The sequence below is a fragment of the Nicotiana tabacum genome, chromosome 3, assembly GCF_000715075.1.
Source record: "Nicotiana tabacum cultivar K326 chromosome 3, ASM71507v2, whole genome shotgun sequence".
NCBI classification, from domain to species: Eukaryota; Viridiplantae; Streptophyta; class Magnoliopsida; order Solanales; family Solanaceae; genus Nicotiana; species Nicotiana tabacum.
The window spans coordinates 212,736,168-212,763,849 of record NC_134082.1 but is presented as its reverse complement, the minus strand read 5'-3'; the positions used below and the strand labels follow the sequence as shown (position 1 = coordinate 212,763,849).

Sequence of the window (27,682 nt, the reverse complement as noted above, 5' to 3'; positions counted from 1 at the left end):
TTAAATAAATAAATTGAAATTTTGTATTCCAATTCTGAACTGGAAGTGAAATTTTAAGTTATTGACAGGGTGGTTACGGAACCGAATCTCTCATTGTACACGTTTCAAATCTACATCCACAATTGGACTCTTTTCTTTTATTTCGTCGACAATTTGATTAAAATTTTGTAAAAATTATATCAAACTATTACTTGATATAATATTATCAAGTATTTATAAAGTAATATAGTTTTATAAAAAAAATACACAATTAATATTAAACGTTTCATTTATATTGGATTAAACAAATATGATTCAAGAAAAATATTAGATTATTTCTTTTCATCTGTCCGAGTCTTGGTGAACAAAGTTACCTTGGTCCCTACGCCTGTGGAAGGTAATATATAAAATGTGAAATTAACCGAGATGGACCATGATATGTAAAAACTGACTCGTAAAACCACGGTTATAAAAAAATAAATAAGGTTAAAGAAAATAAAGTAAATCTAACTGCACTTTGTCATTCAATTTATTATTGCCCTTTGGACATTTGCAAATTTTAGTATAAAAATAGTACGGTATAGCCAGTTTTTGGACCGGTCATTCAAAAATAGCTAGCATTTACGAAGTCAATGAAAAATAGCCACTTTTGCTGCAACAAAGACCGGTCCAACATAATATATTGGAGTTCGATGCACCTGTGTATGAACTCTAACATATTATGCTGGACCGGTATACCTTGCTGACTCCAGTATATTATACTGGACAATTATACTTGCTGGAACTTCAGTATATTATGCTGGAGTTCTAGTGTACTTATGCTGGAACTCCATCATATTATGCTGGAGTTCCAGCATACTTATCCTGGAACTCCAGTATAATATACTGGCGTATTTTTCGGGTTTTGAACAGTGTTTCGCTCAGATTTATCTTTACATGAAAAGTGGCTAAATTTCGATTACTTTTGAAACTGAGCTATTTTTGAACGACCCATTGTAAATCTGGCTATTTTTGAATTTCTCCCAATTTTGGTGTGATAAAAGTGTCAAACCCAAAATGTGAAAATGACTACTAAATTTGGGCCCTAGAGAAAGAATATGGGCCTAAATGTTTAAATGAGGCCTGGTTCCGGTAGGAATCAACTGGGCCTAGCCCAAACCAGAAAGCTCCTCGGCCGAGAAGCAGCACCAAATTCAGCATTCAGCTGCACCGATCAACTCTGCGTAGCTTCACCTCAGCTCAGAGCTATGGCGGCTGAAATCGTGAGAAGAAGTCTTAAAGCTACAAAATTTACCTTCCTTAAAACCCTAACCGCTTCTCAAACCCGTATTTTCAGTAACTTAGCAACTTCAGCACAACCCGAATCATCAGATGACCCATCTTCTTCCTCCTTCACTTTTTACGGTGGAGATCCAAATTCTTCAACAACCAATGATAATATTATCATAAAGGGTCCAAAAAAGACTTCACCTTTATCATCACAAGATTCAGCATCTGTGTCTATGCCTATGTCATTCATGACTGGATCAATTGTGGGGAAGAGGTTTTACAAGAAAGTGACAACTAGAGAAGCTGATGATGGAATTGGTTGGAGTGTTATGCTTGATTATCGTACCCTTAAAACCCCTTCTAAGCGTCCACTCAAATGCCCAACTTTAGCTCTTGCTAAAGCTATTGCTGCTGAATGGGAATACCAGGTGCTCATTTTAGTTCATTAGCATATTTAGGATTAAGAGAAGTAATTAATAAAATTCTTTCTGTAGATTCCTTTTTTTCTGTGGGATGGTTGTTTGGTTATTCATGTGTTTTGTACCATCTCCCCATTTTCTGACATATGCAATTTGGTTCATTAGTTGGATAAGTTATATGCAATGTCAGTGTAAAGAAATTTTTGTCCCATCTACCTGTTGGAGCACGTAACCTGTCTTATTTTCAAGATTAAAAATCCTATATCTAAAGAAAGTTTAGCTTTAGATATCCTTTAGGTGACCTGATAGTATAAAAAATCATGGTGTATATATAACTTAACTGGAAGTAATTGGGAAATTCCTTTTTTTTGGTGGGGTTGATTGTTTTGTTATTCATGTGTTTTTGTGTGTGTATACATTGATACCATTTATGTTATTTCAATGAAAATTTGATACTTCCATTTAACTTGATGTTTAAGTTGTGTGTTTTTGTCACCCTAGTCCTGAAGTGTCTTTTAATTGTAGGAAGCAGATGGGATCAGACCCTTTACTATGCCACTGATGAAACTTTCATGTACTGCACTAGAAAGAGTTCCACTGACGCGGCAAAAGATTATTGATCATTTGATGAAGAAATTCCCTCAAGATTTAGTATTCTGTCGTGCTCCTGGGGATAATGATCTGACAAGTGGAGTTCGCGGTACGTTATCTTGCAAGTTGCAAAGTATAAATTTTCATTGTTTTCAGAATCTGGTTTTGATATTTTGCTTTTCGCTGTTCCAAACATTTGTCTTTACTCTTTACGATCAAACTTAGGTCTGATCCTTTATTTGTCTGGTCAAATTCTGATGATCAAAATTTTGTTTCTATAATGTGGCAAAAAGTAGAGGTCTGATATAATTTTAAAATGTTCGTTGCTTCCCAGCTTTCCTATTTGTATGTCTAGATCTCACCCACCATCAGTTTTGGTCTTTGCCGAGGACATACCATACTGCTGTTAGCTAGCTTACTTCGAGTTTGGAAGGAGGGAGCGTCTTTTTTCTCTGTGTGAATTTTTCTGATTGTGCTACTAATTGACTAAGAGTGGCATCTAGACAAGGTTCTCTGTCTGCCTATCTTCGTCAAGAAACATCTCGGACTTCATGCTTCTTGAGATTAAATGGTCAATAGTTTATTTATTTTTTCCCATCAAGGATTTCACATTTGATATTGCAAAGTATCTTGCGAGCATTTCGTGAAAACACAATTCTGCTGCCCCATACTAGATTTATTTCAAATTTTGGAGGACATGATCGTACCTGTCTATTCTAGTTTCTTCTCATATTTTAGTATCCAGTGAAGTCTCTTTTTGAATTCTTCCCGGGACGATCTAAAACAAACTACTGTAGTATTCAGTGGAGCATATTACAAATTCAAGTGATACTAGGATTTTGTAACATTGTTAGGTCCTTCTTAAGGGATAAGCTTAATGTTCAAAGTTCCATCTATTTGGCTAGACTGTAAAGCACCTACAGATAATTACTTCTTGCACTGTGTATTATCACAAGATCGAGAAGAATTGACTGCAGATTCTGAGCATAAATATGATCCACTCTCGTAGTATGCTTACCAGCAGGCCTGCAGTTCTCTGATTGTTTTGGCAATTCATTTGGGTTTCATAATATTAGTACTTTTCACATATTAATCTGACAATTTGAAATTCACAGAGCGTCAAGTGGAGAAAATCGATCCTCTTCTTAAGTGGGTAGAGTCAGAATTTGGCTTCAAGCCAGCCGTATATACCAGTTTTTTTGGTGGCAAGCAAGCTGATGGTCTGGTTAGTGCCATTGAAAGCCTTCTCAAGAAAATGGATGATTGTGAATTAGCAACAATTGATGCAATTGCTTCAGCTGCACATTCGCTTGTCATTGCACTTGGACTTTTCCGTGGTAGATTGGGAATTGAAGAGGCTATTGAGTTGATTAGGCTCGAGGAAGATTTGCAGGTTTGTAATACAGTCAATTTTCCTTCATTATCTTTTCTAGGACTCGTGTATCCTAAAATACATTAACCGCCAGGGCTGTGGTCCATCATTTACCCAGAGTTGTTCCTCAAGTTTAAGTGCTGACTTTTCTTTGGCTTCTTCCAGGTTGACAGTTGGGGTCTCGTTGAAGGCGGCCATGATGTTGATATTGCAGATTTAAAAGTTCAGATTGCTTCAGCTGTGGTGTTTCTTGGACTTACGAGGAGGGTATAAATATGGTACTCATTTTGTGAGTTTTACCTTATCGTGTCTCTTTAGTACATTACCTCAGTACCAATAGCATTTCCTATAAACTCAAAAAGTTGGAAGTGGCCAATGAGGTGAAATCAATACGTGAGTGAGTTGTATCAACCTGCTGGTTTTACAAGAACTAAAGGTGGCCTGCTGGAAATTACCAGATTTTAATGAATAATGAGCCTACTCTGAAATCATATACTCTTCTTTGAACTTGGACTACCCTTCAATTTCGAGAAGCAGGATTTAGCCTGCAAGTCCCATTCTTTTTTTAAACTGTTTTTCGAGGGGATGGGATTAGCCAAATGCCTATTATATTGTCATGAAGGTTGGAGTAGCTGGTACTTGTAGGGATATTAAACGCTTTTACAACTTTCTTATATTTTGACAAACATATTTGAAATCCATAATGTGCTCCTCATTTAACGATTTAGAAGCAACCAACTGTAAAAGGTCGATCAGATAACTGTTGCTGTTATAGCTGTAACTTCTTGTTAGATGCTAGAAGTTAACAATCAGAGACGAATGCCTTGATCTTCATATTGGTTCTTAATTTATGAATAAACTGAAGTGAAGCCATGTCATTTAGGAAGTTACTATAGTTTTGTGGAAATCATGAAATTTGATAGTATATGATGTATGTTGTTAATAACGAGAGCAAAATTCTACGAATTCTGTACAATGGGTTTTTACATCTCTTTTATAACCTATCTAAAAAAACATAGTTAAAAGAGCGCGTTGGTTCCACTGGTTGACCAATATATTTCTTGCTCATTTTGGCTGCATTTTGAGAAACATGACAACAGAACGCCCTGTTTGCAAATTTAAAGGCTAAGAAATCGGACCTCCGATTCACTGCATGAAATAGAACAAATTGATGAACATAATGGATCTTAATTTTGTAATGCAGCTAAAAGAGAAAGCTCTAAATTAGCATGCTTTTAGATCTAAGACTCTAATCATTTGATACAACTTTAGTCCATATCACTGTTTTTATTTTCTTGTTGAATTTGATAGACTCATCAAATTTAAGGAATATTTGCTTGAAGCTGGCCAAAAGAAGAAAAATGTTAGGTATTTAAGTGGAGAAGGGTTAAGATGTGGGCTTATTATCTGAGGAGTTTTGAACCGTGCACCACCAGCCTACGCGAATTTCTTGACTATCCGGAAAAAAGAAGAAGAGAACTTTTACCTGCAAATTCAGGGGCTCAACGCTCTTCTCGGCAGCACTGTATGCAGAGAGGCGGCTGCTTTGTGATATCACAATAACAACAGGCTATGTCGCAGTTGTTGTTGCAGCCTATTCGAAAGAAAAGTGTAGCAAGATTGTTAGTTCATCTCCTGATTATATGCAGATAAAAACTATGTTTTGCCCAGACTCTTCAAAAATACAGCGGGGTGTCTCGAATCCGAGACGCTGCAGCAATTTTTGAAGAGTTCGAGCAACATAGGACAGATGTTATACTGAAGCGGAAAGGGGTAAAAGAAATGGATTGTTTTAGGTAACCTGTTACTGTGATGTATTGAGATGATTCCACAGTTTTAGGATTTATGAGAAATGGAAGGCGAGTGCTTATTCCAAGTTTACTTATATTCTGAATGATCACCATAGACACCAGAAAGCTAGCTACTATCGACAACTTCATTCTTTGTCTTCTTGTTTCACGGTTTCACCAAAACATAGCATCTGCTTATTAGTTTTTGCTTGGTTTTTTCTCATTACAGCTAGGTGGGGGTTATATAGGAGTAGGATCTCTATATTAATATTCTAGTTTAGGAGTTTGAGCAAACCTCGTGAAGATAAAAACTATATCGTTAATGGTCATCTGAATATTGTGCAAATTTAAGAATTACCTTGTACTAGTTTTGAATATTCCATCGAATTTATAATCTAATCGTCACACTTAACACATGAGGAACTATATATTATCAGATCCAACGCATTAAGTGCCACCACAATGGGTGCGGTAGCAGTTCAATTGAGAATTTGACAATTACTTGGCGGCACACCCAAGTGTCTTTTTAATGTTAACAATTTATATAGTTTATTGCATAGAAAATTAAATTGCTCTAATTCCATCACCAACTCAAGTTGGAAATTTGAGTCGTATAGTAGTACGTAAAATAAATGAGAAGACAATTGTCATAATTGTGAGTCAAGTAAAAAAAGAAGAAATAAAAAGGTCATAAACTTCATATTACATCACATGAGTGTTGAATTCCATTTTATTATTATTATTATTATTATTATTATTATTATTATTATTATTATTATTATTATTATTATTATTATTATTATTATTATTATCCGTCACCACTCTATCCACACTGAAAAGTTGTAGGAATAATAAGGACCATCAAGAGTTTTAGCAGGCTGAATAAAATCTCTGTACTTTTAACAAGAGATCTCGAGTTCGAGCCTTATAAATATAATTTTTTGTAAGATAACGACAAATATTAGATATATTTGTGTCATTGTTGATTTTGTGACCCCTATAACATATGTTTTAGGAAAATAATTCGAAAGTCGGATTTTAAAGCGCGCTAGCCAGAATTTCAACAAGTTATGGTAACTGTTAGGATTTGTGCAAAATCCTGACGGTCACTAGAATGTTCAGCCACAATGCTGGGAAAAAAAAAATCTGGTGTTCCTTAGGATTTTGCCATGAATCCTTATAGAACAACAGATCCGGAGTGATTCTGTGAAATGACAAGCAAGAATATACAATTCTAAACTTAATGTTTACCTCCCTAAAAGAGGATACTCTAATTACTTTATTTAATTCCTTTATTACTAATGAATATTTCACGATGGAATCATTTCCAGTTGTTCCATCAATATTTACCTTTACTAAAATTCAGGTTTTCCATTAATAGAAAATATGTCCAAAAAATAATATTTTGAAGGTGGGAAAATGACTTATCTCAGCTATGGGCGGAAGTCATTACAAATAGTCCCAACTCTTACTCCATATCACTTGCTTCTATCAAAATTTAAACATTACTGCAATCTTTAAATCTCTAAGGTAAAACCTTTTCCAGGGAGAACTTTCCCATGGAAAATATTTTGTTCAATTTGACTTCAGAAATAAACGTAACATAATAGAATGCTATGTCTCTTTTCCCGCCAATAAGCAGGTTAAGAGAGTTATAGCCTGATTGGCCAAGCTTATTTTTGGCCAAAAGTGTTTTTTTTTTTGCCAAAAGCACTTTTGGCCAAAAATTGAGGCGTTTGGCCAAGCTTCTGGAAGGAAAAAAATGCTTTTGAGGAGAAGTAGAAACAGTTTTAGAAAAGCAGAAAAAAGTAGTTTCTCTCCAAAAGCACTTTTTTGAGAAGTACTTTTGAGAAAAATACACGTAGAAGCAGTTTTTTAAAGCTTGACCAAACACTAATTGCTGCTCAGAAGTGCTTTTCAAATTAATTAGTCAAACACAAACTGCTTCTCACCAAAAGTATTTTTGAGAAAAGCACTTTTGAAAAAAAAACACTTCTCAAATAAGTTGATTTTTGCAGCTTGGCCAAACATGCTATTAGTTCCCTACATCTCTTTCCTTCTCCCATCTGCAAAGTGCAAACAAACAACAACAACAACCACAACCCAATGTAATCCCATAAGTGGAGTCTGGGGAGGGTAGGATGTACGCAGCCTTAACCCTACCCTGAAGGGCAGAGAGATTGTTTCCGATAGACCCTAGGCTAACAGAAACTTGTAAGACACTCTCAGTTCCTGCATCCCATGTTACGAGCACATAAATGATGGCATTGTAGCGAATAATGTCTAATCAACTTCGGCAACTATAACGCTACAACAACAAGAAATATCCTCAATACTAGTTGAATCGCATCAACATCATACAGATCCAAGTATGACAACTACCTAATACCACATCGGCAGAGGAGATAATGCTCATCTTAACTTTGAACATCGTCAAGGAAAAACAAAGGGAAGCACCAATAGACATCCTAAACAACCGTCCTTGAAAGAACATAGACATATCTATACAAAACTTATAAAAGGAAACACACACACATATTTCATGCATTATGGAGCAATGTACTTGAATATGATACTGTATTAATTTAAGAGAGATGCACCATTCATCTTAAATTTTAAGCATAAAAAAGATCTCACAGAGCAAATTACAATCTGTGCATACATTTTTTGAGAAACAACCTCCTACTGATCCTTCAAAATCAAATCTTGGCGAAAGAGTTTGGAACAACATCACTGCTGGCTCAAGATGCAAGCTCCAGACGCTTGATATTATGAATATGCTTCCCAGGATTCAATCCCTTTGGATAAGCACGAGAACAGTTCAGAATAGTATGGCAGTGATAAAGCTTGAATTCATCATTAACTGCGTCCAGGCGCTCCTGAGTATATTCATCACGGCTATCCATAATCCATCTACATTTCAAAAGTAAGACATAAAAATCTGTTAAATATATTGCAAGTATGGGAAGAAAAAAACACTTTTCATTAAAGATAATAATAGCAGCATATGGCATACCAATGACAGTGGGGTTAATGTTGTAGAATTTCTTATAGAAAGTAACAGAATCAAGGCAAGTACCAACATTTTAGACATCCAATACCTTACTAGCTAATATGAGAGTCGAGATACTCATTTAAATCCTCACTGACCACATTACTCCATTGAAACTAACCTCATGCCAATATTATACACATACAAATCTGGAAGATAATACCTGCTGCTATTTTTTGGAGTATATAGAATTAAAAAAACATAAGATGTTATGATGGAGAATCAACTACTTTCCAAAGTCTAAAAGCTAGTTGTCTAATGTATCTGTATAGTTGGGTTTATTTATCCCCAATGAGATCCCCCCGATACTCTTTGAATTTTGTTAGCTCCCTAGTACTACTCTAAACAACTGTAATGGAACTAGCAATATCCTTTTTGCTATACATCTTTTGTAACTAATTTGCTTTGCATCCCCCCTGGATACCAGCAATGAAATCAATTACTTTATAAATAAAAAAAAAAAAAGTATTAGAAGTTTAGAAAATCAATATGTTTCAAAATTGTCTAATAAGATCCAATGACTGAACATACATGAAAGTTGCATGGTTATACCATACAATAAGATCCTTCAGTATAGGATTTATCAAACTTCTTCCAAAAGTTGCATAGTGTTTTACCATATACGCCTCGTACAAAAGAGATTCATTCATCTCATACATAAAAGGAACACGACTTTCTTAATCAAATACTCACTCTATTTTGTTTTATGTCTTTAGTTTAACTGTGCGCGAAACATAAGAATGTAAAGAAAGTTTTCGAATCTTGTGATCTGAACTAAGGGTGTGTACAACAATATCAAAAGTATTCTTTAAATTTTTTGGTCTTAAACATGTCATGTCTCTCCTATAAGAGTGTCATTACGTGTAAAATGGAATTATTGGAATTAAAAACTTATTAAATATAGAAATATTCTTTTTGTAATAGTCTAAAAAAATAATACATACAAATTGAAACGAAGGGAGTAAAACCAGTAGTCAGCCTGATTTTTTATGACAGTGTTGTCCAAGCCAACTTGAGTACACCTCGACTATTCCATAACTCCACCCACCAAGGTTTGGGCAGAGGAGAAGAAATCACCTAGTTACAATCTATAGTTCATTTTTAACAATGATGGTGTCCGGGCTAGCTTGTGCACAACTCAAATATTCCAACGAGAAAAGGAAACAAGTTACCTCCCATCAGCACAAATTCCGAGTAACTCTACCTGCTAAGGCTTAGGCAGATAGGAACACACCAAGTTACAATCTTTATTAACTATGGCTATCTTCAACTTCATATTTGAGCCGAATACAACACGTCAATAGAAAGTAAAGGCAAACAAGAAAGAGACTAGATCTGAAGACAAAAAAGTTCAAAGGAACAAAGAATCAAAGAAATATCAGAAAAGGGCCAAATACTCCCCTATACTTTACGATAAGGTCTATATATAACCTTTGTTAAAAGTTTGGCCCATCACCAACCTTGCTGTTATACTATTGGCCTGGATATCCCCTCTGTTTTAAACGGTTGCCACAGTGGATAAGTTATCCACTCAAAATATGACATGTGGAAATTAACATACACATAATCATTTTATTTTAATGCCCAACCTACCCATTAACCCTACCCGTTACCCGACCCGTAAAACATTACCCCTCTCTTATTTAACGTCATTCCGTCCGCTTGGGTAAAAACAATTGTCACGACCCATTTTCTGAACAAGCCGAGACCGACACCCAATCACTAAACATGACCGAGCGAACTATCTGCGCTTATCAAATCTATTATAATTTCAAACTTTATATGCCACAAGGCACTACTGTAACCAAATACTTTTAAATAATTTAAATATCTAAAATAAGTCAACTCCAAAACTTTATTCGTAGTAACTAATAAAATACCTTTAAGTTATTATCGAAAACATCTGAATCTTAACCCACTGTCTATGTCTATGAAGCCTCTACTGATAAACTGACGCACTGCTCAGGACATGAGATTTCCTGACCAGTTCTCTAAGTAAACAAAGAAATAACTAAATAAAGATGACTCTAAGGAATACTCCACGAACAAACGCGGAACTCACCAATAGCACTGGAAGGGAGGGAAGTCCTAAACTATAGCCTGCTCGCCTGCAAAATCGGTTCCTACGTTGTACCGCAAACCAACGTAGGTTCCCAAAAGAGAACGTCAGTACTATCCATTGTACTCAATGAGTCTCAACGACAGGGGACAAAACTTTAATAACATATACATTACGAGCAAAGATTCTAAATGCATATAAGGCATAAAGCTTATAAGAACAACTCTAAAATAATTGCATAATAGCAGTTTAGGAATATTCTAAAAGAAATTCTTTTCTTTTTCTTTCTTATAAAAAAACACTTTACTTTATACTTTGGGAGTTCCAACTATCCTGACTTAATTCTGTCTCAGTCACCGTGTGATCGGCATGGGTTCAATCCCAACCTGATTGAATAGGCCCAATCCACGAGGTGACACTCGCTTCATGGTTCTCAGTGCTCATGTATCATACCTTAGCATGACTAAGTAAATTCTCAGCAACGAGACCCTCGGCTCGTGTGCTCCCTACTTTGGCACAAGTAGTTTCAGGAAGTCAACGCCCTGGTCAGGACCCTCGGCCTGGACGATGACCCCTTCTCAGAATAAAGGATACTCCCAAAAATCTTTTCTTTCTAAAACTTCTTCTTGTGACTTTTCAAGTCTAAATCTTTTCTTTATAGAACATCATGTACATGCTCATGCTGGTATCCTTAAATGTAAAACATGGCATAAGAATGGAATAAACATGTAAAAGTACTTCTAAAGATTCTTGCTCCTTCATAAATTTTCAACACGAAAATAGCATATAAGAATAACACAAAAATCTGAAAATTTATGCACATAATCATATAAATCATCTAAATTTTTGCTAGAACAATTCTAAGTTAATAGGTGCTTAGTCACTCCAATTAAGTAAATATAAACTCTTTTAAGCAATTCATCAAACACCTTGTATGCGAGCTTTTGTGAGTTAAACCACTTTAGTAAAGGGTTATATCAACTCACCTCAATACTCCTTGAGCCAATACGTAGACCCCAGACAAATTTTACCCGTCAAACAATTGATTCTACAACAACCAGTGCATTTTAATTAATTTCAAAGTTTCACACCTAAACATGGGATTTATTGTTGATATAGAGAAAGAAGGGAATTAACTATTCAATTCTTACCTATTACTATTGTAGGATAATTGAGAATAAGAAATTTTATATACCTGAGTTCAAGAATTAGTGATTTGTAAAGAACCCTAGAACTTTTCTTGTAATTTCGTGGTTGCCTCTGTTTCGGATAAGGCTTTACGCCCTTTTTGCTCTACGTTAGTAAGTGTTCTGTTTTGAAATTGTTTAATCCCCTTTTCACAACCTTTTATGGCTGAAGCCCTCACGCCTTTACCTGCCAAGAGCCCTTTATGGGCTTAAGGCTCACGTGGCTTTTTTTTTTCTTTTGCTTTTTTTTTTGTTTTGTTTTGACTTAACTAGTATTTAATTATTCCTATTTTTAAATAATTAATAATATTAAAACTATTAATATTTTCCTAATTGTATATCCAATTATATATATATTTAGTTCTATATAATTTAAGATTATAAAAATTATATTCTATATTTAGCGTGTCTTGAAACTTTTATAGATTTGAGGAGTGTTACAATCTTTCCTCCTTAAAAACATTCGTCCTCGAATGTTGCTAGGACCTTATTCTTAAGCTAACAATCATCCCTTAGGTCCTTGAACCTCTTAAGTTTTCTTAGTACTACTCATTCTTCCAAGGGACTCAAAATTTTGGCTAACTCCCTAAATTTTCAAAAATTTCGGCAGAGTTTCCCTTGTAAATTGGACTATCCAAAAAAATATCCTTGTCACAAATACCACAACTACATCAACAACAACCAAATATACCATAACAGGCCATTCATAGGCACCATACGCAGCTCATAAATTAATTACTCACACTCCGGAAAGGAGGTACCACAATAACTAACAAGAATCTAAAGCACAACCACTTTAGCACAAGTAAATTATTTTAATGAATTAAATATACTACAGCATAAACTAAATTACTACAATAACTAAGTATAATCTAGGAAGGATAGAAATACTTGCTAACTTGTATGTAATAAATGAAATATATATGTCAAATCAAACTTAGGTTCACATACCTTTTTCCTCAAATAAATATGGATATTTCTTTCTCATATCTTTCTCGACCTCCCACGTAGCCTCTTTTGAATCATGATTACTCCACAAAACTTTTACCGATGCTAAATCTTTTGTTCTCAACTTTCTTACTTTCCTATCGAGAGTTTCAATAAGTACCTCTTCATAAGTCAAGCCTTCTTTAATTTCTATGGTATCGGCAGGTATTATATGCGACTCATTATGAATGTACTTTCTAAGCATAGACACATGAAAGACAAGATGAACAAAGGACAACTCGATGGGTAGCGCTAGCTTATAAGCCATGTTTCCTTTCTTTTCTAGAATTTCATTAGGTCCGATAAATCTAGGGCTAAGTTTCCCTTTCTTACCAAACCTCATAACTCCTTTCATTGATGAAACTTTCAAAAACACCTTATCACCAACTATGAACTCTAACTCACGATGCCTCTTGTCAGAATAAGACTTTTGACGACTCTAAGCCGCTTTAAGTCTTTCTCTAATTAGCTGAACTTTCTCCAAGGCCTCACAAACAAACTCTGGACCAATCAACGACACCTCTGCTGGTTCAAACCAACCCACTGGAAACCTATATCTCCGCCCATACAACGTTTCATCAGGAGCCATACCAATGCTGGACTGATAGCTGTTATTGTAAGAAAATTCTATAAGTGGCAAGTGATCATCCCAATTATCTCCAAAATTTATAACACACACACGCAACATATCTTCGAGAGTATGAATGGTCCTTTCTGCCTGGCCATCGGTCTGTGGATGGAAAGCGGTGCTTAAATTGATCTTGGTACCTAATCTTTTCTGAAATGCCTGCCAAAAATGTGTCGTGAACTGAGGGCCTCTATCAGATATGATTGAAATTGGAGTACCATGCAATCAGACTATTTCTTTGATGTACAACTGCGCATACTGCTCGGCGAAATCTGTCGTCTTTACTGGTAGGAAATGAGCGAATTTTGTTAGTTGGTCTACAATAACCCAAATTGAATCATGCTTATGGTACGTGCGAGGTAGACCTACTACGAAATCCATATTAATCATCTCCCACTTCCACTATGGCATCTCTATATCTTGAGCTAGGCCACCAGGCCTCTGATGCTCGGCTTTAACTTGCTGGCAATTCAAACATTTAGCCACATGATCTGCTACTAGTTTCTTCATGCCTTTCCACCAATACAACTCTTTCAAATCTAGATACATTTTGGTAGCACCTGAGTGGATAGAGTACCTCGAACTATGAGCTTCATATATTATGGCCTTCCTAAGACCATCTACATCAGGCACACATACCCGATTATTCAACTTTCAAAACTTCATCACTTCCTAGGGTGAAAGCAGTGATTTCTTTGTTTCTGACTCCTTCTTTTAACTTCACTAAGTACGGATCTTCGTCTTGCTTAGCCTTAACATGCCCAACCAGGGAGGATTGCGCTAAGGCATAAGCGGTTATACCTCCTTCTTCGGTCTCACCCAATCTAATTCCATCATTTGCTAGTTTTTGAATTTCTCGACCCAAAGATCGCCTTTGTACTGCAAGATGGGCCAAGACACCCATTGACTTTCTACTAAGTGCATCTGCTACCACATTAGCTTTGCTCGGGTGATAAAGGATATTGATGTCATAATCTTTCAATAGCTCGAGCCACCTTCTCTGTCTTAAATTTAATTCTTTTTGCTTGAAAATGTACTAGAGGCTTTTGTGATCTATAAACACTTCAGAATGCTCTCCATAAAGGTAGTGTCGTCATATCTTTAATGCAAACACCACTACTGTAAGTTCCAAGTCGTGTGTGGGATAGTTCTTTTCATGATTCTTTAACTGCTTGGAAGCATAAGCAATAACTTTTCCATTTTGCATAAGAACACAACCGAGACCAACTCTGGAGGCATCACAATACACTGTGAACCCACCCGAACCTGTCGGCAAGGTTAATACAGGTGCAGTGGTCAACCTTTTCTTTAACTCTTGAAAACTCTGCTCACAAGCGTCTGACCACTGGAACTTAACTGCTTTCTGGGTCAACTTAGTTAATGGAGTTGCAAGTGAAGAGAACCCCTCTACAAACCTTCTATAGTAGCCAGCTAACCCCAAGAAACTCCTAATTTCGGATGGCATTGTCGGCCTAGACCAGTTCTTGACTGCTTCTGTCTTCTGAGGGTCTACTTTTATTACTCACATTTTGAAAACTTGGTATAAAACTCATTCTCCTTCAAGGTCTGCAAGGCTATTCTGAGGTGTTCGGCATGCTTATCCTTGCTCTTAGAGTATACCAAAATATCGTCTATAAAAACGATAATAAAGGTATCAAGGAATGACTTGAAAACTCTGTTCATGAAGTAGTGCCCGTAGCGAGTTCGAAAGGCTGTTTTAGATATATCTTCTTCCCTGATTCTCAACTGATGGTACCCCGACCTCAAGTTTATTTTTGAAAAGTACTTTGCACCCTGAAGTTGATCAAATAAATCATCAATTCTTGGCAGTGGGTACTTGTTCTTAATGGTAACTTTATTCAATTGCCGATAGTCGATGCACATTCTGAGAGACCCATCTTTCTTCTTGACAAACAGGACCGGGCACCCCACGGTGAAACACTCGGCCTAATGAAGCCTTTGTCTAGAAGGTCTTTCAACTCTTCTCTCAACTCATTAAGTTCTGCTGGAGCCATCCTATAAGGAGGTATAGATATAGGCTGAGTGTCTGGCATGAGATCAATGCCAAAGTCTATGATTCTTTCAGGAGGAAGTCCGGGAAGGTCATCTGGGAAAACTTCTGGAAATTCTCTAACAACTGGCACTGACTGAAGAGCTGGTGGTTCTGATTATGGATTAATGATGTGAGCCAAATAGGCGAGACACCCCTTACCGATCTTTCGTTATGCCTTAAGGTAAGAAATAAACTTACCTACAAGCGATGCTGAACTACCCTTCTACTCTAAAACTTCTTCATTTGGAAATTGGAACCTAAATATCTTGACATGACAATCTAACATGGCATAGCAGGAAGATAACCAATCCATACCCATGATTACATCGAAATCCACCATTTCTAACTCTATGAAATCGGCTTTGGTGTTGCGACCTTGGACTGAAACTATACAACCTCTATAGACTCTTGTAACTTTCACTGACTCGCCAACTGGAGTAGATACTAGGAATGACTCACTAAGTTGTTCAGGTTCTAGTTAGAGGTTAATTGCAAAGTATGGAGTCACATATGAAAACATTGAACCTGGATCCATTATGGCATAAGCATTATGTGTGCAGACCAAAAGTATACCTGTAATAACTTCTGCAGATGTCTCTGCACTCTAACGATCAAGTGTAGCAAACAAACGGGGTTGTCCCCCTCCCTGAGTAACTCGATCTGCACCTCCGCCTTCCACATGTCTGGTCTGATCATGAGAACCACGAGCCTGAGGTGGTGCAATTGCAGCAGCTGAGGAACTAAAAGGACGAGTTGACCACCCACTGAAATTACATCTCAACTTTGGGCAGTTGGCCTTTATATGACCAATGTCTCCGCAATGATAGCAACCATGAAACCCGAGCTGGCATTGACCTGAATGTTGTCGCTTACATGTTCCACAAAGACCTTGTTGGTGTGAATGTTGCTCAGCATGACTCTGGCTATGTGAGGATGATGTCCTAAAATTCTGATTCTAGCGAGACTGATTTCCATAACTCTGAGTACGTCTGAAGGAAGACCCACCACCTGACTGATGACTAGACTGATCTGGTGCTAATGACTCCTTATTAGAGGAATCCCTTCCACCTCCGCTGGATGTACCATTAAACTCGCCCGCTGTCCGGGCTTTCTTGTTTTGCTGATTTTTCTTCTCTCCTTTGTTGTCTGTCTTTTTCTAAGTGCTTGGCAAATCCCACAACAGAGGAGAAGACTGTCATCCCTACTACTGCAGCTGATGTCGTATCCTTAATGTGGTAAGCTAAACCACCAACAAACCTGCGAATCTTTACTTTTTCTGTCTTAACCATGTGAGGGGCATGCTTAGCTAGCCTTATGAATTTCATGTAGTACTCTTGAACACTTTTATTCCCTTGCTTGAGCTGTTTGAACTTTGTAGCCTTAGCTTCCCTATCCTCTTCCGGATAAAGTTATCCATGAAGGCCTCTTAAAATTCTTCCCAAGTAAGCGAATCATCATCATCTCTTTCCTTTTCCCACATCTCAAACCAAGCGTCAGCCACATCTCTAAGCTGGTAAGCAACCAGTTCTACAGCTTCAACATCAAATGCTTTCATCGCTCGGAGGGCTTTCTTCACACCCTCTAGACATAAAACTGGATCTTCATCAACTATAGAACTATGGAACACTGGAGGATTCAACTTCAAATATTCATTCACTCTTAAGGACTCAAAATTGTTCTGTCTATTTGATTGAGGTGGAATCTCATCTCTTCTCTCGTTCTGGTTGGCTATGAAGGCTTTAAACATCTCCATAACGCTGTTGACTGCATTAAACATCTGACACACCTCTGGGGATATAGTTGTTTGAGCCGGAGCTGTTGTTGGGGGCGGCACTGGATCCCGAGATATTAGCTCATCATTATCCACCCCTTCTAAATGTTCAACTCGGGGTACTTGGACCACTTTTGTGGATCTACCCTTCCTTTTCTGAGTAAAGCTTTCTAAGTTCTGCCTTGAGCCACAATAGTAGCAATAGTTTCTTGAGCAACATCCTGAGTGTCGGTGTCAGAGTTGCGAGTACGAACCATTTCTGCGAGTTATGGAGAAACGAATACATTAGATAATTTTTTAGAGGTAGGCTCTATTGCGCGATCTAAAGTATGAAAAAATGAGACTTTTCTTAAATGCTTGTGGCCTCCTGTTTATAAGTATGACGCGCTTCATACCCATAAACAAAACTCTACCAACACGGCTTCATAGACCTTTAGGACTCCATAAACCCGAGGCTCTGATACCAAGTTTGTCACGGCTCATTTTCTGAACAAGCCGGGACCAGCACCCAATCACTAAACATGACCGAGCGAACCATCTGCGCTTATCAAATCTATTATAACTTCAAACTTTATATGCCACAAGGCACTACTGTAACCAAATACTTTTAAATAATTTAAATATCTAAAATAAGCCAACTTCAAAACTTTATTTGTAGTAACCAATAAAATACCTTTAAGTTATTATTCAAAACATATGAATCTTAACCAACCGTCTGCATCTATGAAGCCTCTACTAATAAACTGACGCACTGCTCAGGACATGAGATTTCCTGGCCAGTTCTCTAAGTAAACAAAGAAATAACAAAATAAAGATGACTCTAAGGAATACTCCACGAACAAAAGCGGAGCTCACCAATAGCAATGGAAGGGAGGGAAGTCCTAAACTGTAGCCTGCTCACCTGCAAAACCGGTTCCTACGTTGTACCGCAGACCAACGTAGGTTCCCAAAAGAGAACGTCAGTACATCCATTGTACTCAATGAGTCTCAACGACAGGGGACAAAACTTTAATAACATATACATTACGAGCAAAGATTCTAAATGCATATAAGGCATAAAGCTTATAAGAACAACTCTAAAATAATTGCATAATAGCAGTTTAGGAATATTCTAAAAGAAATTCTTTTCTTTTTCTTTCTTATAAAAAAAATACTTTACTTTATACTTTGGAAGTTCCAACTATCCTGACTTAATTCTGTCTCAGTCACCGTGTGATCGGCACGGGTTCGATCCCAACCTGATCGAATAGGCCCAATCCACGAGGTGACACTCGCTTCATGGTTCTCAGCGCTCATGTATCATACCTTAGCATGGCTAAGTAAATTCTCAGCAACGAGACCTTCAGCTCGTGTGCTCCCTACTTTGGCACAAGTAGTTTCAGGAAGTCAAAGCCTTGGTCAAGACCCTCGGCCTGGACGATGACCCCTTCTCTGAATAAAGGATACTCCCAAAAATCTTTTCTTTCTAAAACTTCTTCTTGTGACTTTTCAAGTCTAAATCTTTTCTTTATAGAACATCATGTACATGTTCATGCTGGTATCCTTAAATGTAAAGCATGTCATAAGAATGGAATAAACATGTAAAAGTACTTCTAAGGATTCTTGCTCCTTCATAAATTTTCAACACGAAAATAGCATATAAGAATAACACAAAAATCTGAAAATTTATGCACATATATTATAATAAATCATCTAAACTTTTACTAGAACAATTCTAAGTTGATAGGTTCTCACTTACTCCAATTAAGTAAATATAAACTCTTTTAAGCAATTCATCAAACACTTTGTATGCGAGCTTTTGTGAGTTAAACCACTTTAGTAAAGGGTTATATCAACTCACCTCAATACTCCTTGAGCCAATACGTAGACCCCAGACCAATTTTACCCGTCAAACAATTGATTCTACAATAACCAGTGCATTTTAATTAATTTCAAAGTTTCACACCTAAATATGGGATTTACTGTTGATATAGAGAAAGAAGGGAATTAACTATTCAACTCTTACCTATTACTATTGTAGGGTAATTGAGAATAAGAAATTTTATATACCTGAGTTCAAGAATTAGTGATTTGTAAAGAACCCTAGAACTTTTCTTGTAATTTCGTGGTTGCCTCTGTTTCGTATAAGGCTTTACGCCCTTTTTGCTCTGCATTAGTAAGTGTTCTATTTTGAAATTGTTTAATCCCCTTTTCACAGCCTTTTATGGCTGAGGCCCTCACGCCTTTACCTGCTAAGAGCCCTTTATGGGCTTAAGGCTCACGTGGCTTTTTTTTTCTTTTGTTTTTTTTTGTTTTGACTTAACTAGTATTTAATTATTCCTATTTTTAATAATTAATAATATTAAAACTATTAATATTTTCCTAATTGTATATCCAATTATATATATATATATATATATATATATATATATATATATATATTTCACTATAAGCAAGATAACAATAATAGTAATAATAATAATTTAGTTCTATAATTAGCGTGTCTCGAAACTTTTATAAATTTGAGGAGCGTTACAACAATTACCAAACTTCACACCTCCATTATCGTCTAGTCCGCCCGAAATACTAAGGTTTTTGCTAATGCGAAGGAATCCAATCGAAGGTGGGTGCTGCTGAAATTTACAACATAATTTTGAATTTAGTTTCCATCAACATCAGCATATAAAAATTTAGTTTTCGAGTTTATAGGAATTCACCAGAGCGAATTGTGTAGCTTAGACAGTAGAACATAAACCTCATTCCAAAACATAAAACATAAATTAAACCTTAATTATATCAGTTATACATAAACCTTGTTTGAACATAGGTTACATAATCACTTAAATATGTCAAATACACCTAAACTTTGGTTGATCTTAAGTTAGCTATTTCATCATCCAAGCACACATAAACCCAACGAAGCAACACCGTACCATAGCAATGACATTCCATTTTTTCTGATTACTTTCCTTCACAAACACTAAACCTCCATCAATTTTTTCCTTAGAAACATCATTGTCTCCTTTAACATCATCTAATTCCTTGAAATCTTCAACTTTTGCAACATCCCCTGCTAAGACGCTTTCAATCTCGACAACCTTCATCGGCAAAAGATTCCTTTCTCATCTAAGAGCTTCATTTTCATTCTTTAAGTTACTGATCAGTGATATAACTCTAAGAGGAAGTTCATCATCTACCCATTCCCAAAACTTACATTTCTGTCCCTGCGCAACAATTAGAATAAAATTATCGACAATTTTTGTCTACCGGCATTATTTACCTAAGCAAAAATACACAAACAATTCTTATAAAATTTACCTTAGGCATTGAACACTTGTTAAATCGTCTGCCGACATTATTTGGAGTCCAATCAGTGAATTGGCTAGCAGCAACTCCACAACAACATTTCCTTCTCGAACCATATGATGAACTCGAAGATCCCTGACTTATATTTTGGGAATTGAATGGTGAAAGATGGTAGGAATACTTCGTCCAGATTTGCACCGGAATTAGCACCAGCTCTGTGAGCTCCTTGTTGAGATTGAGAAGAAAAGCTGATTTGAGAAGAAAAGGGTATGGTTAATTAAGAGAGGGGTAATGTTTTACGGGTTGGGTAACGGGTAGGGTTAATGGGTTGGGTTGGGCGTTAAAATAAAATGATTATGTGTATATTAATTTCTACATGTTATATTTTGAGTGAATAACTTATTTACTGTGGCAACCGTTTAAAAGAAAGGGATATCCAAGCCAATAGTGTAACGGCAAGGTTGGTGATAGGCCAAACTTTTAACAGGGTTATATATAGACCTTGTCCTAAGTATCGGGGGCTATTTGGGCCTTTTCCGAAGAAATATTACCGGTTAGCGTGGAGCTGCAGCGGAACCAGGATAAGACTCAGGATTCCACCAGTAACTAGGGCATGATGTACTACAGCAAGCACCCAGAATACACTCGTACATCCCATCCAACTTAGCCCTATCATTCTTACTCAGCGGTATCTCCTTCCCAGGAGTCGGCGGCTCCGTCTTCCTCTTCAACCAAGGCTCAATAGGCTTGTACTGATTATAAAAATTAGTCATATTCACAACCAGATCCTTAATGACAAACATATGTGGCAACGGCCTCTCCAGACCCCACTTGTGGGATTATACTGGGTCGTTGTTGTTGTTGGCGTAATCGTCGATTCAGCACCCGAATCGATCTTAGTCAAACAAGCAAGTCCATTACAACCATCAATATTCATAGCACAGGACCTACAGATCCCTTCTCTACAGGATCTACGAAACGTAAGTGTTGGGTCGATTTCGTTTTTGATTTTGATTAAAGCATCTAAAACCATTGGGCCACATTATTTCAGATCGATTTTGTATTCCTTGAGCTCGGGTTTACCTGGGTTGTCTGGACTCCATCGGTAATTTGAAATGACTTAATGTTTGGCTGCTGCTTGGATTCTGATTGATGGGCTTTGGCCTCCGATGCGTGGGCTCGGGCGACAACTAGCTTCGCCGCCGGCGATGAGTGGACCCTAGAAATCGCTCGTCGGATTAAACCGGTCGCCATAATTTCCTAGTAACGTGGTTGGCTCGTGTCGTGGATTATTTACTTTTCCCTTTTCAGTAGGGTCAACGACATCCTTTTGATTAAAGGAGAGATATTTGAGGACTATATGGTAACAAAAATAGGTTATTATGCTAGGAAAAAAATGAGAAAACTCAGAAATCACCTGAACATTTGATGGTTTACCCTTTTTTTATAACAAAAAATTATTGCGCAAGGGATGGCGATGAGGCGGTGCGGATGTGGATAGGTGCGAGGTGGACGGGGCGAGTCAAAATAAAAAAAGTTAAAAACTGTGCGGGTAATGTGGGTGCAGGTTTAAAAACTTCATTGAAGAAGGAAACTCAATTTTCTGCGTTAACGAAAATGAAATTGATTCCAAATAATATATTGAAGCAAAGTAAAGTTTCATGTTATTTGAACCAAATGCTTGCACGTCATATTGTTCTGAAAATGTAATATCCAAAAATTACATATCAAGACCACTTTCCAGAGGATTAGAGAAGTGACTTATTTATACATTCCAGCGGCTTAAGAATTATTCCAGTGATTAGCTTAAATAATATATATTCTATTATCAAATATAAAAAATTTAAAAGTAAAGCGTTATTATCATATCAAAGTTTTTGTTAAGTAACTTTTATTACATATGTGCAAGATATAACTCTCTTAAGTATCTTATCTTCTTCTTTCAGCTATATCTTCTTCTTTCCTTAGCTGAAGCCTCCCGTAATCTTTAAAATTAATAAAAAATATGAGTAGATATTATAAATGTATAAAAAAATTCCAGACAAAAGATTAAAAAATAAATAAACTAACAAAATGAAGGGGAAAAAAGTTAAGCAGTGCGGGTGGATGCGGGTGTGGATGCGGAGCAGGTGAACGCGGGTGCATTTGCTATGCGGGGCGGAGCGAGTTGAAATTTTGTAGATTAAGAGAAAACTTGCCCCGTAGCCCTTGCCATCCCTACTGACACATTAGATGTCATGACGGTCATTGGTGTGGTTTGGGTTGTGACAGCTTGATATGAGAGACTAGATTGCATGTCTCACGCAGAAGCAGACCTAGGATTTAGAGTAAGGGTGTCTAACGGGTGGGCCAGGCCGAGATGGGTAGGGAAAAGTTGAAACCGTCCGGGTTTCGAACCGGGCCGGTTATGGGTTAGGGGTTACCGGGTTTAGCGGGTTCGGGTTCATCCGGGTAAAAAATGAATCGTAAAGGTTACGGGTCCAAGGGGCCGGGCCGGGTTAGTATTTTTTTTTTTTTGTATTTTGTATAACTATTGTAATTTATATTAATATAAAGTAAAAATATAAAGAATACAATGAAGATGGAAAAAAATTGCACTTATAAATTGCAAGTGCTATATTTATTTCAAAATTTAAACTTACAAATTGAAAGTTTTACATTTAACAAAGTAAATTAACAAAAAAAGAGTAAATTCAAAGGTTATGCATTGCCTTAGACTCTAAAACCAAAAAAAAAAAAAAAAAATCTAGCCTTTAAATTGGTCCTGGCCGGTCTGGTTCTACAGGGATTTTGGTTGACCGAATTTGACCGGTCCGGTTAATCGGATGAATTAAAGTGAACGGACCAACCCCCTAACCCCAGTAACCCAACCCACCCAGCCCCCTAAGTACCGGGCGGGGCCGGGGCAGGCCGGGTTTCAACCGTCTGGGCCGGGTCGGGTCAACCCGGCCCGTTTGACACCTCTAATTTAAAGGTAGCGGGTGCAAATTTGCATTCAACCAAAATTTGCTTTGTATATATGGTATCACTACTAATATTACTATTTTCTAACAACATATACATGTATATATAGAATTTTATCGAACTTTACGGGTGTCGGTGCTCTGGTATCACGAATCATGAACATGTCTAATAGAGTCTTGCGGATCGGTATAAAGACGTCTATCCGCAACTTCGAGAGTCTATTGGACAACTAGGATACTTCACTTTCTTTCTTTCTCTATCGTTCTACTTTGAACTCTAACAACACTGTATCTTAAATGATCTTTGACTTTAACACTAGCGTTTTAGAGACAAAAGAGACCAATTGTGAGGAATAGCCATTCTAGAACAACCATTTAATTTGGTTCATCCTTTAACACTAGCCTTTCTCTACTGTGATCTTTCCTTGTTTTAAGGCAAGGCAATTAAAGCATGAAAGATGAGAACTTTCTTTATGTACCAGCAGCCAACCTGATGGACTACTAAAGAGGCAAATATCATCAAAATGTACAACATACATAATCCATATAGCTCGAGCAAGTTTCAATATCCTAATTGTAGAAGCACATAGTGAAAATTCTAGACAGCAGCTATTTGCTCTGAGCGTAGCAGAAAAGAAGATATGTCATTCAATCTAGTGACCATGTTCTATTAGAGAGGTGATATAAATCGACAGAGTGACTAAGGTTGTCGTTGAGCACAATACATTAGCGTGTTTGTGAGAGTTGGTTGGCGCTTCCCCTAAGTACATATTGGGGACTGTAGAGAGACTTTTAAGAAACCTTATGCAACATAAAACCAATAGACGAAAATAGAAACAGACGCAGCAGCAGCAGCAGCACGCATTCTCCCACCTCTGTACCTAGACTGGCAGACTTGAACTTCAATATGATCTTAAGTCTCTTCACTCACAGCCACAGAAGCATTCTGGCTTCAGAAACAGCAAAACCATTTTTTCTGCACATAATAGATGTATTAAGAATCAATCAATTAATCAACCCGCATTAATTCTATACTGCAGTTGAAGTCTGGCTATAGGATCACGTTTCGCTAGAATGCTCAATAATTTGGTTATCTAACATCAGAAGTTCTTTACATTTTCTTCTGACATAGAAATCTCTAATAAGATTAGAAAGACTCCTAACAAACATTGGGCCTTTTTCTTTCATTGTATTCTTTAAATCTAACAATTATTTCTACATTGACGGACACCCGAACTAAAATGGAACTCCTAACATACGTCGAACCTATTTGTAAGTCAACAACAAGAACAACTAAATCTTAACTGCAAATAGTTAATATGGCATAGTGATTATTTGCAGGTAAATGGAAGAGTAACATTCTTGAATGCTTGTAGCACAAAACAAGAAATATTAAGATTTGGTAGCCAGTGCATACCTTGGGTTCTTGCTGATAAGGATTAGATTGTCCATAAGCATAGTCATTCCTGGGCGCTTGTGTTGGTGCAGCGGTGCCATTGGCCTTTTTGTCATCCCTAGCCTTTGCAAATATGACGGTGAATCCATCTGCCGAGGCTGGATTGTTTACATCCCACTCCCCGAATTTCGGCAATGGCCGACCTTTCTCTTGCTAGAAAACGGTGTCAAAAACAGAGAAATGAAGACATGTAAGTTAGCCAAGTAAATAAAGTTCTTTCTTCATGTTTTGTTCTGTACATGTAGTCATGTACTCTAACTTATATGTATTGGGATGTTTAGTAAACATCTTTCAACTACAACAATTACGCCTCAATCCCAATCAGTTTCGGGTCGGTTATATGCATCATCACGAACCATACTGCTCCATATAAGCTCGTCTTTCTTGTATTGTTAGAATTCATCATAAATTTAACTAATTTAACGCTGGCTGTCAGTCTGCCACAATGCTCCTCCTTTATCCGGACTTGAACCGGCTATTTGAGCAAGCTCACACAGAAAGTAACAATCAAACATCTTTATTAAACCAATAGGAAACAATTACAAACTAAAGATGCTCCATCTGGCCATAAAAATTAAAAAAAAATGCGTACAAATAGTTGATGAATCAAATTCAGCAAAAACTGAGAGCAAACCAGAAAGTTGAATAAAAATAAAAGCGAATAAGATGGTCAAAGCCATGCCATCTTTGATTCAGCATTAACAAAACAATATTATACATGCTGCAAAATAAATGAACTAAGATTTACCTCAGAATCAAACAAATTTTAACGTTTAATTCCTTCAAGGAGAAATAAGGGTTGGGGTTTTGGAATTTTATAAGGTTTCATATTCCTGAATCTCGTTTGTAATCTCATCTAATTGGATGACTATTCAATAGCCAAACACAAATTCAAGAACGTTCATATTCCTAGCAAAGCAAAATTCATGCAAAAGAAAAAATAAGAACTGAAAAGATTGGAAGAGAGAGAAACTTACAGAAGTCATGAATATGAGATTTTAGGTCCTGTAATTGAACGGATGAAAGGAATAAAAGATAAAAAAAACAGAGAGAAAGAGAATTATTAGAACGAGTCTTGTGGGAGAGACATGAAAAGGGGTGGGCATCAATTTGCAACATTAGTTGTTGCACCCATGACTCCCCCCATCTTATATTTTAAAATATAGTTAAAAAAAGTCATATACCCACAGATGGTCCGCCCTGTTACATTCTCTTTTTCTTATTTGAAATTAGCAATTATTTTTTCTTTTGCTTTGTCCAAAAAAGATATATTTTATAAAATCAAAATTTAAATTTAAAAAGAAAAAAAAAAGAAGAAGAAGGAGGAGGGAGAGCAGGGTGTTCGTCGGTCGGTACGGTACGATATTTAGATATTTCGGTTCAATATTTTCGGTATTTGATATTCTAAAATGCTATACAAATACCGTACCTAATTAGATTCGATATGGTTCGGTTTTTCGCCTTTCTGTTTCGATTTATTCGGTATGGTAACTTCGGTTTATTCGGTTCTAAAGCAGCTTCAGAACGTTATATTTTGGGGCAGTAAAATCAATCTTATGAATGTTACAGCACTGCACAACATATATGGGACTTCTATAAATAAGAGCATAAGATTAAAATAATATTTACAAACTTCATCAACATATAAGTTTGTCTGGTCTAAAGCTCTAACTTGCATTTCCGTAATATACCGGGCACCAATAAGCTTCTTAAAATGTGATCAAAATAAGTCTTTCACAAGTATTGTTTACAAAAACTATTGGGGTAACATCCATTAACCACATAGACAAAAATACGTGGCGCACAGACTTCAACAAAATAACATGGAACTAGAAATATTCTACTGAAGCTCTCTGGTAACTGAGGGCTGCAAGGATGACAAGATATTTAAAACTAATCCAATATATATTCCAGTGCGATGTCGGTACTTCGGTATTTTAAAAAAAAAATATCAAATACCATATCTAATACCAAAGTTTTTTAAAATGTAAACCAAATACCAAAATATCAAAATACCAAATACCAAAATTTTTAATTTTGGTATGGTAATTTGGTATTTACCAAATTATGCACAGTCCTAGAGAGCACTATGCTTTTCTGGAGGCGCATGGAAATTTTAATCATAATATCATTCAGAAGTGTCAGAAAATAGCCTAGGTGAAAATAGGGCTAGCCATTTTTTCAGACTAGTAATTAAAAAATAGTCAGCGTATGCAAAGTTATTGAAAGTAGCCACTATTTTACTGCAACGCGAAAATTTCCAGCATAATATATTGGAGATTAGAGCATATGCGTATAAACTTCCAGCATATTATCCTGGACGAGTATATTATGCTGGAACTCCAGTATATTATGCTGGAACTCCAGTATATTATACTAAAAGTTCAGAATATTTTCCAGGTTTTGAACAGTATTTTCGTTCAGATTTATCTTTACATGAAAAGTGGTTAAATCTCGATTACTTTTGAAATTATGGCTATTTTTCAAGTACCACTTGTAAATCTGGCTAATTTTGAATTTCACTCATATTTACACTGATAATTGAAAAATAGCTACAGTTTTAAAAGTAATCAAAATTTAACCACCTTTTCATGTAAAAATAAAATATGAACAAAAATACCCCTAAAAATCCGGAAAATTTCAGCATAATATGCTGAATGTCAAATATTTTACATATGAGATTGAGATTCCGGCATAATGTGTTGGAGTTCCAACATAATATGCTGGAAGTTTATACGCATGAGCTCATATCCAGCATATTATGCTAAAATTTTCCGTGTGCTGGAATTCCAACATAATATATTGGAAGTTTATACGCAAG

General features: G+C 36.5%; 3 protein-coding genes across 12 annotated transcripts; 1 reads left to right on the top strand and 2 right to left on the bottom strand.

Moving 5' to 3' along the window:
• The first annotated feature begins 1,079 nt into the window (after positions 1–1,079).
• Positions 1,080–5,554, top strand: LOC107774722 (uncharacterized). 2 transcript variants are annotated; one of them, XM_016594365.2, is made up of 5 exons: positions 1,080–1,676; positions 2,193–2,367; positions 3,374–3,651; positions 3,796–3,908; positions 4,942–5,554. In XM_016594365.2, exons 1-4 carry the CDS (start codon positions 1,095–1,097, stop codon positions 3,901–3,903), a joined length of 1,143 nt encoding a protein of 380 aa, XP_016449851.2. In that variant the 5' UTR covers positions 1,080–1,094; the 3' UTR covers positions 3,904–3,908; positions 4,942–5,554. The 2 variants fall into 2 exon arrangements, with proteins under 2 accessions (XP_016449851.2, XP_016449846.2); XM_016594360.2 differs by lacking the exon at positions 4,942–5,554 and having other exon boundaries at positions 3,796–4,139.
• Positions 5,555–7,936: 2,382 nt separating this feature from the next.
• Positions 7,937–22,066, bottom strand: LOC107774736 (uncharacterized). 9 transcript variants are annotated; one of them, XR_012708159.1, is made up of 5 exons: positions 19,207–19,364; positions 18,998–19,059; positions 18,013–18,073; positions 10,535–10,595; positions 7,937–8,333 (listed from the first exon to the last, which is right to left on the bottom strand). XR_012708159.1 is itself a non-coding variant. In XM_075250563.1 (5 exons), the coding sequence occupies exons 2-4, from the start codon at positions 20,238–20,240 to the stop codon at positions 17,328–17,330; spliced, it is 321 nt and encodes a 106-aa protein (XP_075106664.1). In that variant the 5' UTR covers positions 20,241–20,360; positions 20,455–22,066; the 3' UTR covers positions 7,937–8,333; positions 15,960–17,327. The 9 variants fall into 9 exon arrangements, 3 of the variants coding, with proteins under 3 accessions (XP_075106664.1, XP_075106665.1, XP_075106663.1); XM_075250563.1 differs by lacking the exons at positions 10,535–10,595; positions 18,998–19,059; positions 19,207–19,364 and adding exons at positions 15,960–17,416; positions 20,070–20,360; positions 20,455–22,066; XM_075250564.1 differs by lacking the exons at positions 18,998–19,059; positions 19,207–19,364 and adding exons at positions 20,070–20,360; positions 20,455–22,011.
• A 1,855-nt stretch (positions 22,067–23,921) lies between these two features.
• LOC107774699 (protein NOI4) lies at positions 23,922–25,976 on the bottom strand. Its single transcript, XM_016594327.2, has 3 exons — positions 25,839–25,976; positions 24,823–25,014; positions 23,922–24,381 (listed from the first exon to the last, which is right to left on the bottom strand). Exons 1-3 carry the CDS (start codon positions 25,845–25,847, stop codon positions 24,358–24,360), a joined length of 225 nt encoding a protein of 74 aa, XP_016449813.1. The 5' UTR covers positions 25,848–25,976; the 3' UTR covers positions 23,922–24,357.
• Positions 25,977–27,682: the final 1,706 nt, after the last annotated feature.